Source organism: Chamaea fasciata, unplaced genomic scaffold (genome assembly GCF_029207755.1).
Source record: "Chamaea fasciata isolate MVZ Bird 193981 ecotype frontalis unplaced genomic scaffold, bChaFas1.0.hap1 SCAF_10, whole genome shotgun sequence".
Lineage (NCBI taxonomy): Eukaryota > Metazoa > Chordata > Aves > Passeriformes > Sylviidae > Chamaea > Chamaea fasciata.
Window position 1 is genome coordinate 6,286,431 of NW_027094095.1, and position 16,602 is coordinate 6,303,032.

Genomic DNA, 16,602 nt, shown 5'->3' on the forward strand with positions numbered 1-16,602 from the left:
AATCAGTTTGCTCAGGGTGAATTTCATTTGCAGGTAGCAGCATCAATCAACACTGCCCTGAAACTTCTTGAGCTCCAGCAGCAGCCGATCCACCTCAACTATCAGCAACTCATACAATCCTTGATGCCAACTAACCCCTGGCTGAAGACAGAATGAACATTATCCTGACCAAAGCAGAGCAGCTCAGGTTATCAGTCTGATGATAATGTATTCTTGTCTGTAATCTTCAATTAATAATAAGAGGAAGCCCTGGGGTATTCTCCAACATAGTCTTGGAATGAAGCTCTGGAAAGCTTTATATTCATTTTAGGGTTAACTCAAAACTGCATAAAGAAAAAAACCTGCCATGTGTAATGAGGGGGAAAGCACTCAGGTAGTACCTGTAGAAGAAGGGTCTAAAACAAGCTGCAGAGAGGGCTGGGCTGTTTGTCCTGCTGAGCCATCTGCAGCAGCCTGGCCACTGGCATCACTGAAACCTTCTCGGAGTGCAGGGACATACTGCTCCTTCTCAGAGTCCCGCAGTATCTCCTCCATTGCCTTCTCCAGCTCCTCATCTCCATCTGAAAATACCTGTAAGCAGGAGGAGATGACATTTGTTGAAGGTATTTGTAGTTTACCTTTCACTGTTAGTTTTCAAACACACAGTCTTACTAATTGCAAAAGTTAAGAAACTTTGCTGAATGAGCCAACAAACCAAGAAGTAATAAAACTGAACCAAATACAACCCAGCGTCACATCCCCTTACATAAAATGCACGTGTTCTCATTGCTAATCCAAAAACTACAGACTTCTCTTAGATAACAGGTTTGTGTATTTAGAGCCTCCATTCACACTAGAGATCAACAGACTTTGCTATCATTTTTTTCAGTCATATCCAATCCATTTCAGTTGCTTCACCAATTTTCCCACACGTAAGAGTGATGCAAGCCTAAGGGAATGAAAAAAAAAATTGGAGAGACACACTCCCTCAAAGTAAAACAATCTTTCACAAGTACCAGCTTTTTGGACAGAAGAAAACTATGGCCAAAGCTGCATCATGGATTCTGCCTCCAGTCCACCAGCCCCTTTCCAGAATAAAGAAGGAGGTAATGTCTAATACAGACAGAAATTACCAGCTGTAAATAACTGTCAAAGACTACTGAAAAGACAGACTAGGTACTTACTGTCATTTCAGGAGGAATAAATTTCTATTGCTCCAAGCAGACCAAAACCAGTACAGCAGCTACTACAGCTCAAATGGCCAAATAATTCACCAATCAGCTGCCACCCAAGTGCTGAAATATTCTGCCATTTTGAGGTAGAAAGCTTTTAGAAAAAGGTCTTACTCGTGGCTAAAGTAGCACTAAACAGGAAAACTAAATTAGAAACTAAAGTCCAAGACACTGTGCAATCTATTCCTATATAGTCTAATTACATGCTTTTAAGATAACAGTCACTGATCCCTCAATAAAGAATACTAAGCTTTAAACCAAATCTCATTCTTTGTAAAGTCCTTTACAAATGCACAGATCCACAGAATACAACAAGCTAACCCCCAAAGAAGTTTTTAAAAGAAAACCTGAACTGCCACAGATTTGTTTAATCCAACCTGTTCATTTCACTGGTAGTCAGCAAGGACAAAAATTACAATCTAAGATTATCCTCAAGCACACACCAATTATGCACTCTTTTCATCAATACAAACCTTGCTACACATTTAAAAATAAAGTCAGAGCAAACCTTTAGCTGTGGCTTTTCACTGTTTCCAGAGGCGTCCTCAGATTTCTGATGAACCAAGACAAATTCTTCATTAATTAATGTGGATACAGTCTCAGGAATCCTGCTGGCTTTGCTAAATGATGTTTGGACTTCCATCTCAGGTCAGTATTCTCCTCCTGCCACCAGAATCTAATCATGAAAAAAAAAAATAGTTTTGAAGCTGTACACAGTATGTTAATAACTATAATATTAAGTTATTGTGGAATAATATAATACTTCAAATTATACTGCTGCATTATACTGTATTTCTCAAACTCTGATTTCATTGGTATAAGGAATCTTACGATTTTTAGGTTGGTGTTTAAAAATCTCATGATTTAACAGCAGTGGCTGTTATCTGTGCATACAGATAACAGATGAAGAGGTTCAACCCAGAGCTTTGACCTCCCCTGTTTTTAATCTTCCACAGTCTGCTTCCTCTACCTCCCTAATTTGTGCCCTTGGTTCTCCCTCATACAGGTGTTTTCCTTACCCAGAGTGTCACAAAGGTCATTTGAAGATACAGGTTACCTCAATTTCCCAAAAACTGCATAGCAAGTGTATGCTCTCCACAGAAAAACATTATTTAGCAATCACTTCTGTTAGGGGCTTTTGTTACCCTCTATATCTAAAGGTGGTGAAGTCAAAAGTGATACTAAACCACAATCAGATCCTTCTCACCTAATTTCCCAGGAACCACCCACGACAGTTAAAATTATCCACACCATTTAAAAACACAAACACAAGCCAGGGCAAAACTATAAATATTATGGCAACCAAAAACAAGTTTTCCCGTGTCTGCACAAGAAAAGAAATATAAATCCAGAAACAAAGAAAAGGGGCGAAATAATGGTCAGCCTATATACATTTCAGGTTCACAGAAAAATACAGAGCTGAAACATTCCCAGCATGCCAGCATGAGGACACCTATTGTAGGTATCCACCAAATAATGACAGCATGACCTACATTAACTGAGAATGTCTTCCCTCATTCCTTAGAGAATGAAGAGCTGAATCTTAGATTTTTTTTTTTGTATTTTCAATGTATCTATTTTTATATTTTCTGTGTCAAAGAAGGGAAAAATATTTTCAGACTTTATAAGCTTTATAAAGAGCATGCACTTCTACGTATGATCTACTTCCAATTTCCTGAAAAATACTGCTCTGCCTGAGTGCTGGGATATATTGTGCTTAAGACTCAAGAGTTCAGGTGAGTCACACACAGCACAGGGGGAAAAACTGCCCCGTCACCTCTGCAAGGCTGGAAATGCCCAAGGAGGGACAGCTCAACCACATCTGCTGGGACCAGGAACAAGAAGAAGAGGTTTAAGCTTCACCCTGCCCTTCCCAGCAGCACCAAGGAGCAGAACTGGGCCACACCTGCTTCTCTTCCAATTCCAACCACACAGTGCTAAGAAAAGAATGGCGACTGAGGTCTTGCTACAGGGAACCAGAAGAACAGCACATAAAAGGACAAAGACATGCATGTTCTCCACCATTTCCAACAGCTGTTACTCACCACGTTAGTGGGACGAGAAAGTTTAGCAATTTGAAACCGAAAAAGCAAGTGTGGGAACCAGACAACTTTCAATACTGGAGTGTTTTCTGAAGTTTTTGAAGCTACAGTCAACATGCTTTTGGCCTTTCAAAGACTTGGCTTAGCATAACTTATATGCAATGTCTCATAAAGCTTTTCCCTCTCCCTAACCAAGCCACAGCTCTACCCATCAACCCAGTGAAGGTACGTAGCAATCCCAGAAAAAAGAATTCAAGTTCTTTAGATGACTGACTTGTACAACACAAAAACTCGTTAGAATTCACCTTCGAAAAAAGCCTTAAACAACAGCTGGAATATTCAGAGTGATGAACAGTTTCACACCCTCTGACACCTTTCCTACCTCCAGACCATCCATGAACTCACAAGCAGGAATATTTTCCTGACAGATGATGCAAGCTGAGTTCCATCCAGCCTACATAATGGACACACTGCTGCAGTAGATGTTGTTTCCATTTTTTTAAAGCATCTTTGCTTTTAAGATTTTCTTGGCAAGAGAAAAACAAGGTTTTACTACACAAGATTTGAAAGTCAAGGTCAACTATTAGAGAACTCTTTGAAGGCAATGAAAGGCCATCAGCTGTGGTCCCCAAATACAGTATATCCAGAAGAATCCCCATCTCTGCAGTGACACCAGCACTGGAGAGAAGAGAAGAGGTGACTGGCAGCCACACGAAGAGCAAAGGTCCAGCTATCAGAGGCCCCTCTTCCTCCCACTGAACACCTCTTATTGCTGGACCTGGTGATGACAAAAATGAAGCCTCAGCCACTACTTCCAGCACATCTGCACAAAGGAGGGATCACAACATATCCTGACAGTCTTTTGTGGTTTAGTCTATTTTTGAGCTCACTTGTGGCAGAGAAACACAGCAGCTCCAATGTAAGATGGTTCAACTTTGTTTATCATCAAAGTCAAGTGCAGATTGCTGACATGAGGTTATTACCAATTCTTCTTTCTGCAATTAAGTAAGAACCAACAAGCACCATGTGGACCATGAAATGTTTTCTGTAGCAGTATTTCAATAATAAAATGAGGGAAAATGTACCATTTGAAAAGACAAAGAAAAGCAGGGTCATGCAAATACAGAAGCAGACTGACACACAAATACTTATTGTTGCCCCTTGGGGCAAAGGGAGTCGAAGAGGATTTCTGCTTCCTAAATATTAATCTGAAAGTAAAGAAAATATTATAAACATCAGGTGACTGCAAGGAGCTCCTTATTCAGGTCACATACTCTCAAAGCATACCATACACATTCCTGCAATTACTTTTGAGTTACAAGGCCTCTAATGTGCTGAAGAGTGCACTCCAAGCTTGCCTTTACAACCAGCTTAAACCACCACAGCCAGTGCAGACAGACAGCTTTTTCTATATTAACTGGATCAATTAGCACCCCAGAACCTCTAATTGCAGTCCTTCGTTACAGACTATTCCAACCTACTGTCAGTGTTCCCCCATCCCACTGCAGTACAAACAAAGTCACTGGAGCCGCAGTTTGGCAGTAGAACACAAACACAAGCAGATCAGGCATTTGGGAAAAGCTTTATACACCATATTTTATGATCAGTCTTTGACCAAAAATAGGTTTCCTTGCCAGAGACAAACTAAGCACCAAAAATCATGAACAAGCCATTTCTTCAAACTGAACAACTTCAACTTTGACATGAACTTTTTACTCGAGAGTATGGCTGTGATTCTAATGAAGATTATTGAGATTTATACCATCTTAAGTAGTAAGCTACCTAAAGGGAAAAATGTTCTATTTTTCCATTATAAAGACACATGGTCTAATACTCCAGCTAAGTGCTTTTGAGAAAAAGCAGTAAAAATAAAAACCTCTCTAAAAGAACCATGCATTAAGGTTATTTGAGGAAGGGAAAGACATCTGAAGATGCTTTTTATTCTTTAGTAACAAGAAGAGAAACACATGCATTCTGGACTTTGCAGTCACCTGCAGTCAGTGGATGGTCACTCTCATTTCCCTTGTGTCACTGGCTCTAGTCCTCTTTTTTACTCATTACCAAATTACGCACTTCAAACCTCCCTTTTCCTACAAATGTAAAGAAAAAAAGACAGATGACCTACTAGACATAAACAAAATCTAAAAACGGACTTCTACTACTCAACTCTAGCATCTCATTTTGTAATTGTCCTTTTTGATGAAAAGTTTCAAGTTAAGAATGTAAGAATTTATTTCTGATTGCATTAGTCAGAACATACAGTTATTCAGTCCGCAATCACATCAGGTTTACTCCCTGATGACCTCAACAGCTGAATGCTGTCTCAGAATCCCTAGGAATGAGGTTTAGCATTTGCTTTACCAGTTTAAAGTTTCTGGGAAGACAGCAATCACTGAGGAGCTGGCAGTCAAGGACAGGAAAGAGCAAATCCAATCCACTACAGCTACCTCAGCTCCAAGTCCAGTTCCTTAGTTTGAGCAGCTGGTGGAGTTCAGCTCCAAATAAAAAATCCACTCTCTGTTGTGCCAGTGCTGACCCATGGATTGACACCTCAGACCAGATGGTACCTTCCCAAATCCTCAGAGCCAGCAGTCAGAGAGGCTCCTCCAAAAATGACAAAAGATGACAACAAATTCTGCTGACAAAGTTCTCTTCAGAGTAGGAAACCCTGGGAAGTGTGGACTGCTACTGCTTTGCTACAAAAGAGGTATCCTGAACAGGCATGCTCCTTCCTATAGAAAAAGGTTTTTCCCCCCATACTTTGGTGAAAAATATCACACACACAAAAAGTCAGGAACAAATACACAGGAGATTTTTTTTCTAAACTCAGTGAAAGGAAGCCTACTATGATAAAAGAATTAATTGTTTAAAAAATAAGAGTTTCAGAAAAGGTTTTCTGACAAACAGATTTCAAGACCCAAGAAATTATTCAGATGTAGTTTTAAGAAAAAGTGTAAGTGTGGTATGGTGTATGGATCTTGCTACAAAATATATTTTAAGCCATAGGGACAACACAAGAACTGCAAAAAACCGTTGTCTTGTGGAAAGAAAAATAAATCTTTTGCTCCAGCATTGTAAGCACCAAAAAATTAGAAAATGTGGAGTTATGAAAAGACAGCAATTAAGGAAGATAAAGGTTGACCTATTTTCAGTAAGCAACAAGAAACATGTTTTGAAAGGAAGTTTCTTACCTGCTTGAAAGAAGACAATCAAGGCTAATTCATACTTTTTTTCAGCAGAGAAACAAAATCATCCTGTATTATGGACAGGCTTGTATTAAAGGCAGGCTTCTAGGCCATACAGTGTGCCTGACAATCTCAAACTTCAAAAAAAACAAAAACAAAAAACAAAAACAACCCAAACCTAAAAAACTGGGAAATAAGTTATACCTATTTTCAGAACTAGTTCCTCAAGAGATCTCTGGGGCCTTTGAGAAGAGGAAGGTCCAATAGAGCTATGCAGAAATTCACCTTCTGCTAACTGAAGTCTGCAGTAGAAATACACACAAAAGGCACGGTTTATTCTCTTTTCTGAGCTACAGGACAACAGAGCATGACGGCAAAAGGAGCATTAAACTGACTGGCCTTGCAGTCACTGCCTGACTCAGATTTCCAGATTCCTGAAGTGATGTGGTGACTCCCTAATTCGCCCTTCAGGGAACAGGACATGGACAGTTCCCCACAAACTAACACATAACCAAGGGGCTCAGCCAAAGCATCTTCTTCTCAGAGATGTATTCAAACTCCGTGTTACCCTGGCCCCCACCCCACCATGGTGGACGCCTTCCCCAGAAAGCCAGAAGTGCTGCACATACACAAAGCTTTACCTTTCAAGTGTTTCCTCACTGAAAGACCAACCAGCCTGATGAAATTCCGAACGATTCTCCATGGTGAGGCAGGTACAGCTCACCAGCTGCCCCAAAACCCTCTTCTCTACTGACTGAGTGACATTTGCAGAAGAAAATTCCAGGTGTCATAAAATCAGTTTGTTTCAATCTCACTGACCACAACAGTGCTACGATTCCAATTTCAACTTTAATCTCAACTTCTCTCTGTGTGATCTTTTCATGAGACACTGTCTCTGTGCTCATACTAAAAACTTGTTGCATTACCCGTAAATTGTTTCCCAGTCTTCTCTCTGGCAGTGAAGCACTATGTGAAGCATATAATGGAAAGAACAATCCATCATTCATTTGGCTTACTGATACTATTTCCCAGGAATAATATCAACTTAAGAAGCAACAAAGTTGTATCACTGTATTTTAAACACATACATATATGTACATAAAAAATCCTTCCTGTTTCCAGGAAAAGCACTGTTAAGAACAAAAATCTTTCCAAAATAAATTAAAAACAAACAAACAAAAAAACCCAAACAAAAACCCACAACAATGAAACAAACAAACCCACAAAAAATAAAGTAAAAAAACCCCACAACTAGAAAGTAACCACTGACTTATTTTGGCAACACTCTCTCCTCTGAGAAAGCAAACCCCCATTACGTAGCCAACAGCAAATAATTAGTCTGTTCATGGTGGCAAACTGTTTGGAATTGTTGTACCGGCTGCTTAGTTACAGAGGTTTTTCCAGATTCTTTTGACACTTCAATCTCACAGCCAGAGAATGGCAACTTAGGGAAAGCAGAATCAAAAGAGAGCTACATAAACAAGAGAATCTCTGTTCTCCTTCAAAAACATCTTACCTCAGCATGTCCTCAAGTAAATGATAAGCAGCACTTGTCCAACACACCTCAGTGTGAATACTGAGACGTTTACTGGGAAGGAGAGAAACAGCTTTCCTGACTTGAATCTGTGTCACACAGAACCCATTGAATCACTTAAAATATCACAGTCACAGTATGGAGTTGATAGAAGGAAAAAAATACTGCTTTTATTTAGCCTAAAGTTAAAACCACCAAGGTGAAGAACCCTTCCAGAGGAAAGGTGGGCATATGGCTGGTACAGAGCTGGGGCATGACTCAAGTGAGGCAAACTGAAAAAACAAACAAACCCCTGAAATGTACATACTGGGTGGCAGAAGCATCCTGAACACCAGATGAAATGCCAGCTAAGTGAAAGCGCATCAGGAAAGCTCCTGGTACAAAGGCAGCCTCCCAGCAAACTGGGGGCTTCCTTCTGTTTATTTGTACATTTTGAGCAAGCAGGAGTCATGGATGACAAGCCACACCTCAGACAAAACAAAATTAAAAATCAGGTTGGTGGGATTCTTTTGAGCATTTAAATAAATGTTCAGGCCTAGGATCTGTCCACATCCAGAAGAGACATCAGCAGGAGAACAGAGCACACAAGCACACTTGCCTCTTGCTGCCACAGACTGATTCATGCTGTTTAAAAGTATAGCTGATTTTACCTTATCCAATCAGTGGACAACCTAAGGAAATACATGTTATTTTCAGCTGCTTAAGAGAAAAACCTTTCTCCTCTCTATTTTATCCCTTCCAAAGAGTGTAACAGATAAGTGTTCTTCAGCTCTTCTACAGAGATGTTACCAGTCTTTATGTGTATCTTATTAAAAACAAAAAATAAACCAACAAACCACACTTTTACGCATCAAGTTCTGGAAAACAGGTTTATTCATTTCAGCAGTAGCTCATTCTGCCTCAAGGATAAAGCAACTCCACTACACTTTTACACTGTTGCCTTGACACCAACTGAAAAATAACACTTTAATTTCTGCAGTCCGTAATTAATTTTTAACTTTGGAAAATATAAAGTAGCAAGCAAGAGTACGCAGTCTTTCAAAGCTGGAGTTTGGCAAACCCAAGTTGCTTTTTTGTCATTGCCACACGATGCTTGCAGGCAGCATTCAAATTGAAACCAATCACCAGCCAAGTTACTGAACTAGATCATCACTCAAAAATATGATGACCTATATTCCAGAGAAAAGCACAAGCATAATGCAATCCTTGTTATAAGGAGATTATTTAATGGTTTATTCCCCAACTGTAAAAATAACAGTGTTGGTCTGAAGCAGTCGATAGAACAACCTCTGTACACTAAATAATCTATTTCGAGCAGGAATGCTCCTATGTGCAGAAATAATGACATGCTGGAGAGCAAAAGCGCCCATATGGAAGAGCAGAGTTGAGCCAAGGCAGCCGAGATCCCAGGTGCCAGTCCCTGTCCATGCCAAACAGGTGCCTTATCCCGTGTCACCACGTCACTGACGCTCAGCAGAAACCCTGATTCCCTGCCCTGCACCAGCTGCCTCCAGGGCAGTAAAACCCTCGTTCCTCCAAGGCAGAACTGGAAGTCATGACAATTATTACCCTGAGGTTTGCAATGTGCATTCTGGGATCACGAGGTTTTGCAGACTTAACCTGGAATCACAGTGTTTTGTTCTTGGCTCATTAGGCACCTCTCTACTAAAGACTGCAGGCAGTGTTTGTCAGAAGCTGTTAACCTGCAGTCAGTGCAGCCCTGACTGTGGCATGGACCACACAATGCCCCATGGTCCTTTCTAATCTCAGGCTCCTTAGATTTATTTATTTTTTTAAAATCTTACATCTTTCATTATAATAGTTGTCCAAGGAAACCACAAGCTGTAAATGATTAACACCACCAGGTGCTTTTTTCATAGTTCAGTCACAGATTTTCCAAAATTGCAGGGACTATGAGTTTTGATTTGACAGCTATATCTAGACTTCTACTGCTGTAGTTTCCACAGTGTCCCCAGTACTTAAAAAGCACAACCTCCCCTTCTTTGTAACATGAAACAAAACCAAGCTTCTTGGTAAAAATAAAATACTCCCACTTTAAGTTAAAAATAAACATTTACATTTAAAATAAATTCTCACATATATTTGAAACTCTTTAGGTTAGAAACCGAGATTTTACATTGTCACTTGAACATCTAAATATTAAGATCTAACATGAAAAGATGAAGAGAGAAACCAAAGTTATTTTAAAGACCAAGTGAAACTTCTGAAAGTGACCTGCCTGAAGTGGAGAAATAGGGAACAATGTGCATGGCAAGGAAAAGCCACATCAAACATCCCTCCTCCCAACCACTCTCCCTCCCAGTTCCATGTATGACCAAGTGCGCTGGTTCAACTACCACTCTCATTTTTATTTGACCATGTCACAACTCATCTGCTGCCATTTCACACTGCTAGGGCAAGTTCTCATAAATGTATTCCACAATGCAGTTCTGCTGTTAATTCCAAAGGCCTTGACAGGTCATGGAAAATGAAGAAGGGGATTTCATAGAAGACAATAAGACCATTTCCTTAACAGAAAGATGAACTTCCATTGGTAAGAAGAGGTCAGTAAGTCACCAGACATACCTAGTAGTAACATCACTCTATCCCCTTAGTCACACTATAATAAAAATAGTAAAGACTCTCCTTCACACTTTCTGCTTTTCCGCTTTTTCCATCCGAAGTCTGAAGAAGCAAACCACTTTGCTCATCACATTGACCAAGAGGAGGAAAAACCAAGGTTTTGCCTCAACACTCAAACCACTGTTAAAAGTCTTTCATGTAACCTAAACTCTTCTAGGAACTGGTATGTGCATCTTCTTAACTGAAAGAGACTTCCCGGTTTTTTCAATGACAGTGTGTTCCTCCAGGTGATTTCTCCATGTGATCAAATTCACCACTCGAATTATTTCAAAATCCTTCTGTAATTCAAGTAAGAAGTGCAGCTTGGAAAGGTGGTATGAAAGCAAACAAACTAATCCTTCTACAAAAACTTGCTTATACAGTTAATAAACAATTAAGAGTATTTTTTCATTCTGACCAAAAAAAAAAAACAAAAAACAACAACTTGACCTAAAGGAAGTATCCTTCAAATCTAGATGAGCAAGCAATTGAAAAAGTTATACAAACAAAGATATTTCCATTGCACTACCTGCAGTTACCTTCAATTCCTTGAAACTGCTCACAAATACATCTCAAAGTATTACAGAAGAGACTCAAAAATTCACCTTCATGTAATGATTACAAGAAAGAAAAGGTTTAATAGATCAATTGATCTGGGGCCGCCATGAAAGTTTTTCATTTGCTTTTGCATTTTTTTTCTAGTAATCAAATTAGTAAACAGAATTGCTAAAAAAGACAAAATCTATGTTAAAAACAAAAAAAAAGACTTCTCAGATCCTTCTTAGGATTAAACTATCACTGGGCTCAAAGACAAATTACTCTTTTTTCTTGAATTTCCTTGTCTCACATTAGCCAACCATCATGAACAAACCCAGTATGTGTCTGTTGAGGCAAGCTAGCCAGAGCAGTTTGAATTTTAAGCATTTCATTGTATTTCTAGTTTGATAAATTCACTTGATTGCATAAAAGAAGACATGAGAAGCCAAAAATCTGTGCTTATTATGCCTTTTTTCTTTTTTTATCAGCGTCTCTTTCTCTCAAACTTTCAGAGAGCTTCCCAAATATAACCACGCTGTACCATCAGTTTCAACATAAATGATGTGTGGTTTTCATTAAATGTAGATATGAAAACCTACTATCCATGTTTACATACTGAATACTTCCACAAAATACTTTTACTTAAGGAAACAAAGAGAGGAAGTTACAGGCAGCTAATCTTAAAGAATCCCAGAAAAGTGAAGTGGGACAAAAGGCCACGCTCCGTGAAGTGGCTATTTAAACCTACCTTTTTCACAACCTTGTTTTCAGCACCCTGATACAGGTTAACACATGGCCAGAGTCTTACAAACCAGGTGAAAATGGATCGATCTCAGAGGGTCCAGCCCTTGCAGATTGGCTGAAAATAATTTCAGCCAGACTACTCTTCAGAGGTGTTTCATAAAGCAAAAGGTTTCATAAGTGAAAATATCAAAATAACAAACGTTACAGAAAACAAGAGAAGCCACGCACAGGTGTCTGAAAAAACCTCTGACACCCTGCTAGAAAAGCTTCAAAAAGCCCCTTAGTTCCTTTGTGCTCCTTCCTAAATACTGAATGCTTTAGGAGGGACAGTTAGGCTTGCAACCAATAGGGAGAGGTGCAGGATTTGAAGAACAGTGAAAAGGTTCAATAGATGCTTCTCTCTTCTTTCTCTCCCTGAGCCAATCCCTGTTAAAAGAACACAGAATTTTCTAGTTAAACTTCCTAAAATGCCTAAAGGTAAACTGAAACTCTTTCCCTATTTGGAAGCAGCTGCTGGGGATGTGGGGTGCATTAGTACAGCATCTTACCTCTGTCTCCTTTAAATGAGAGTGTTAAGTTCTGGACAAGCTACTGAAATGTCAAACACAGTTAAGAGCTTGCAGCTCCTGAAGGCAGAGTGTGCCAGTCAGCCTCAGAGCCGGGGCAGGCAGCACTGCCCCATCAGGAACAAACCCATGGAACACCTACAGCACCTTCAGTACAAGGAATCCAAACCTGAATGGGAAGTGTGAGCTAGAAGAGCACCAGCACCCTCAGCCTAGTCTGAGCTCAGTGTGTGCAAAGTCACCAGCTGGGTTTTCAGAAGCCCCAGAAAAACCAATGACAATACCCTGCACAACTGCACTGTGCAAATGCACAATTGCTGTGGCAATCCACATGAATTTCCTGGGAAATGGACACAATTACTCACCTGCTCCTTCCATAACCCCCAGTAAGACCCCTGGAGCTCAACTACTGCCAGAAATAACAAAAAACAGAACCACAAAAGCCAGAGAGAAACTGGGGGAGACTGCTGGAACAAGGATCACTTGTCACTTATTACACCCTTTGATTTCTCTGGCTACTATCAAAGGCTCGATTCTAAACCACATTTCAGTCTGACCCCTTCATGTTCAGTCTGGCTTACTGATGTCTCAACATGAAGAAAGAAAAGAAGAATCAGAAAGGGAAAGCTATATAAGGGTCAAAAGCGAACTACCATTCCAAACTGTGGAGAACTTCCAACCTCACATCACTGTTTTGAAACTTGACAAAATATTTTCTTGGACATTTTGATCAACTCATTTCCCCTCTCCCCTCACACTTTTTATATGCATCTAATAGGAATAAACAGTAAAATTTAACCTTCAAAACAATGTAAAAATCAGTTACTGACTTCCATTCCTTACTCGTTTCCTCAGAATTGTTTAACAGTTATGTCCAAGAACAATTCTAGTTATCAGTTCCTGCCTTCTTGCAAGTTTATGCTGCCAACGCCAATTTTTAACAATTAACATCAAGTATGGCAGGGTTAAAAACACCACTGATGGCGTGAATGTACCTCCATGAGCAAACACAAACTGCTTACAGAAACAGAAGGCACCAAAAAACCCCTTCAGTCTTCTTCACCAGACTGCCTGAGCCAAGTCCCGACTGAAGCTTTACTCCAGAAACAAGTGCTGGCACACACAAAAAATGCTCACTCAAACCCACCGCTGTTTGGCACTCCTGTGCTCACAAACACTTCAGTTCAAGCGCAAGATGATGGTACCTAAAAGCTACACAGATTTCAGGAGTATTTGGAAGATGTAGGAGTTGAAAAATGGTCTTGAAGAAGCTGCAAATCTTTCCACCTTCTCTGCCGAGATCACACTTCACCCCACAAGCACCAACGTGGGCACAACAATGCACAGAACACAGACCAAACCCAGCAGCCAGCACCAGGAGCAGCTGAGCAGCACTGCCACCAACCAGAAATTTGAGAGTTCTCTTCAAAATAACAGGAAATCATGAAAGTATACACCAGTGGAACAAAATAAAACAAAGGGTTTACAGAATGAAAAAAAAAAAAAAAAGTCAATTTTCTGCCACAGGCGTTTCAGATCAGTCAGTCTAAACCATATAACCCAGTATCTGTTTCTCAGTAACAGCTAATTAAAAAACTCCAACCTTCCAAGGAAAAAAATACCAGCTTGCAGCATTTAAACTGGTAATAAAGGAAAATACACCAGTATCTTATTTAAATACAAAGAAAAAAAACTCCTCACTATTTTCACATTTTAGCCCGCTATTAAATTTCTCCACCGACTTCTAAATTTCAATTCTGAACCTTGCATTTTGTATCCAAATGCACACAGGGAGAGACAAAGCACTAGATTAAGAATATTTGCATTTTATTTTCCCATTGATTTGCCTGCAGAGGCCTGAGCACTGAAAAGCCACAGCGTAACCTTTGCCCTTCATTAAAATCTTGGGATGAAAATAAAGAGTTAGAAAACAAAGAGAAAAATAACACATACCCACTTTTTAAATTGTAATGTATTTGTTAAAAACATAAATATGTATTTGTAGTTTTACAAATCTGTGTACTGATATAGATCTATGGATCTCAGAAAAAGCATTTTATCTAATTTCAGAAAAAAAACAGTAATATTTTGCACAGGCAATAGAAGCACAAATTAGAACTGTCTTACTTACTATGCTGAAGTAGCCGAGAACAAGACACCAGATCTCTGCAAAGTGCAGTAATCAAGTCAAAATATTTAAACTGAACTTCTCTAAACGGTTTTCCACTGAAGGAACTTCAGAAAAAGCAGACTGGTATAGAATTTATAACCAGAACATTCAAACCCACCTGGAAACATGCCACTCTTACAGCACTGTGAAGTTGTAACAGCACATGAGTAACTGTAATGAACAGAAAAGCAAAGAACTCAAACAGAACTACTTCTCAAATGAACATTGCGGGGAACAGAGGAGGAAATTCAGTTCTGGTTAAAACAAAAACCAGTTTACCAGAACAGGAGTCATTTCCCTGAACAGTAGCAAAGATTATCAAAATTACCTATACAATCAGTTGACACTAAAAGTCAATCCTTTGAATAAGATTCTGGGACAAAGCCTCAACTCCCCTACTTTTTCCTCCCAAAACAAGAAATTAGGTCATATACATGTACAACTGCAAGATCTGCAATTTGCTTTCTACCCCCAAAAACCCTGATTGTGCGACCTTGGGGATGCACAACAGACACGACCTAATCAGAAAGGGCAGCAATACTTGAACTGAAAGCACAGCTACCTGACTTAGCTCAACGCCCTGAAAGCCAGAGGTTTAAGCATCACTTATCACTGACAAGAAGTGTAACCTCAAGACTGTTCCATAATTACTAACTGTCTTCTGGAAACCTGTACCACCACACCTTGCAATACAGCACACAGAAATTTTGGTGATGAAAGAAAAATAATAATAAAAAAAAGAGATATATACACACACACACACACATAAAACTTAAGAGATGTTCTGAGAGCTGTGTTTATTTGCCTGCAAGAGAAGATCAGGGCTTGGTCACAACTGCTTACTCAAAGCTAATTCTTTTCATTAAAATAATTACTACCACACAAGTTTTACAGCACATGCTGAGAAAGGACTTTGTTGTCAGTCACATTCACACCAATTTCATTCCTCAGCCGTGTCAGTGATACACTGGATGACAGCAACAAACTCAGTTCACTGCTAAGCCCAAGAGTGACATGGAAACTTTACCAAGTCACTTAGCAAATGGCCCTCAAGATCCACTCCTGGATTCACTCGCTGACTGAAATCCTGTTCTGACAGTACGCTGCTTCTTAAGAACACCTTTCACTTTCCTTTTCTCTGCCCTCTTACCTTTTCTCTAGTCAGAGATTTCTAGTTGGAAATTATGTGGGAGACACCAAGAATTTGAGCAATTAAGAAAGGACGTTGTCCACCATCATTAGTAATGAGCTTTACTATTTAAGAGTTTGCCAGTAGCCCCATACAAAATGAAAGATCACACATGAAGGCAAATGTGCAGATTGTAATTTTACCATTAATTACCATAGTTAATGTGCACTATTTTGCATCAAAGTGTACTTCCACTTCAAAATCTTTCTACAATACCAGAAAACACCTCAGAACTCCCAACCACACTAAAAAGGGTATTTCTAGTCCAAACAGACACCAAAGCTCTACGTGGACAGAAGAGCCAGAGCAGTAACTGACACAGCCAAGGCTTTACCTTGCTGCCACTGAGCCACCAGAACATCAGCACAAATCACACTTACACCAGTTAGGAAAGTGCAGGATACATCCAGCACATGCACAGGGTTTAAACTAATCAAGAACTTTGTGTCAGACTGTCTACACAGACTGTAATTCAAGAACTCATTCCCTTTTTTTTCTTGAATAAAAAAAGACTCAATTTCCAAAATTTTAGTTTATCCCAATGATTTCTAAAATGGATTCATGCATCAAGAGAAAATAATTAAATTAATTCCAACTGGAAACATTTATGTACAGATGGCATCAAGTATTTATGCACCCATCTTGCTGTTAAATATTTACATATTTTCAATAAAAGAAGGACATACACTGAAGCTGAAAATTTCTATGTAGAGCTAGTTATTTTAGTGATGGGGGAAAGAAAATGAGTGATTTAAAAAAAAAGAGACAAGCATCATTTTTCTCCTTGCTTTGCCTCCTTGGT

The 16,602-nt window shown here is 39.4% G+C and overlaps 1 protein-coding gene across 7 annotated transcripts in view; it reads right to left on the bottom strand.

Annotated features, from left to right (window-relative positions):
* RABGAP1L (RAB GTPase activating protein 1 like) overlaps positions 1–16,602 on the bottom strand; it is a 228,604-nt gene that overhangs the window by 206,251 nt on the left and 5,751 nt on the right. For all 7 annotated transcript variants that reach the window (XM_066192172.1, XM_066192176.1, XM_066192174.1 and 4 more), the window contains 2 exons: positions 1,720–1,887; positions 381–570 (listed from right to left, as the gene is read on the bottom strand). In XM_066192172.1, coding sequence (XP_066048269.1) covers positions 381–570; positions 1,720–1,854 — 325 coding nt within the window. In that variant the 5' untranslated portion in view covers positions 1,855–1,887. The remainder of the gene's footprint in view (positions 1–380; positions 571–1,719; positions 1,888–16,602) is intronic.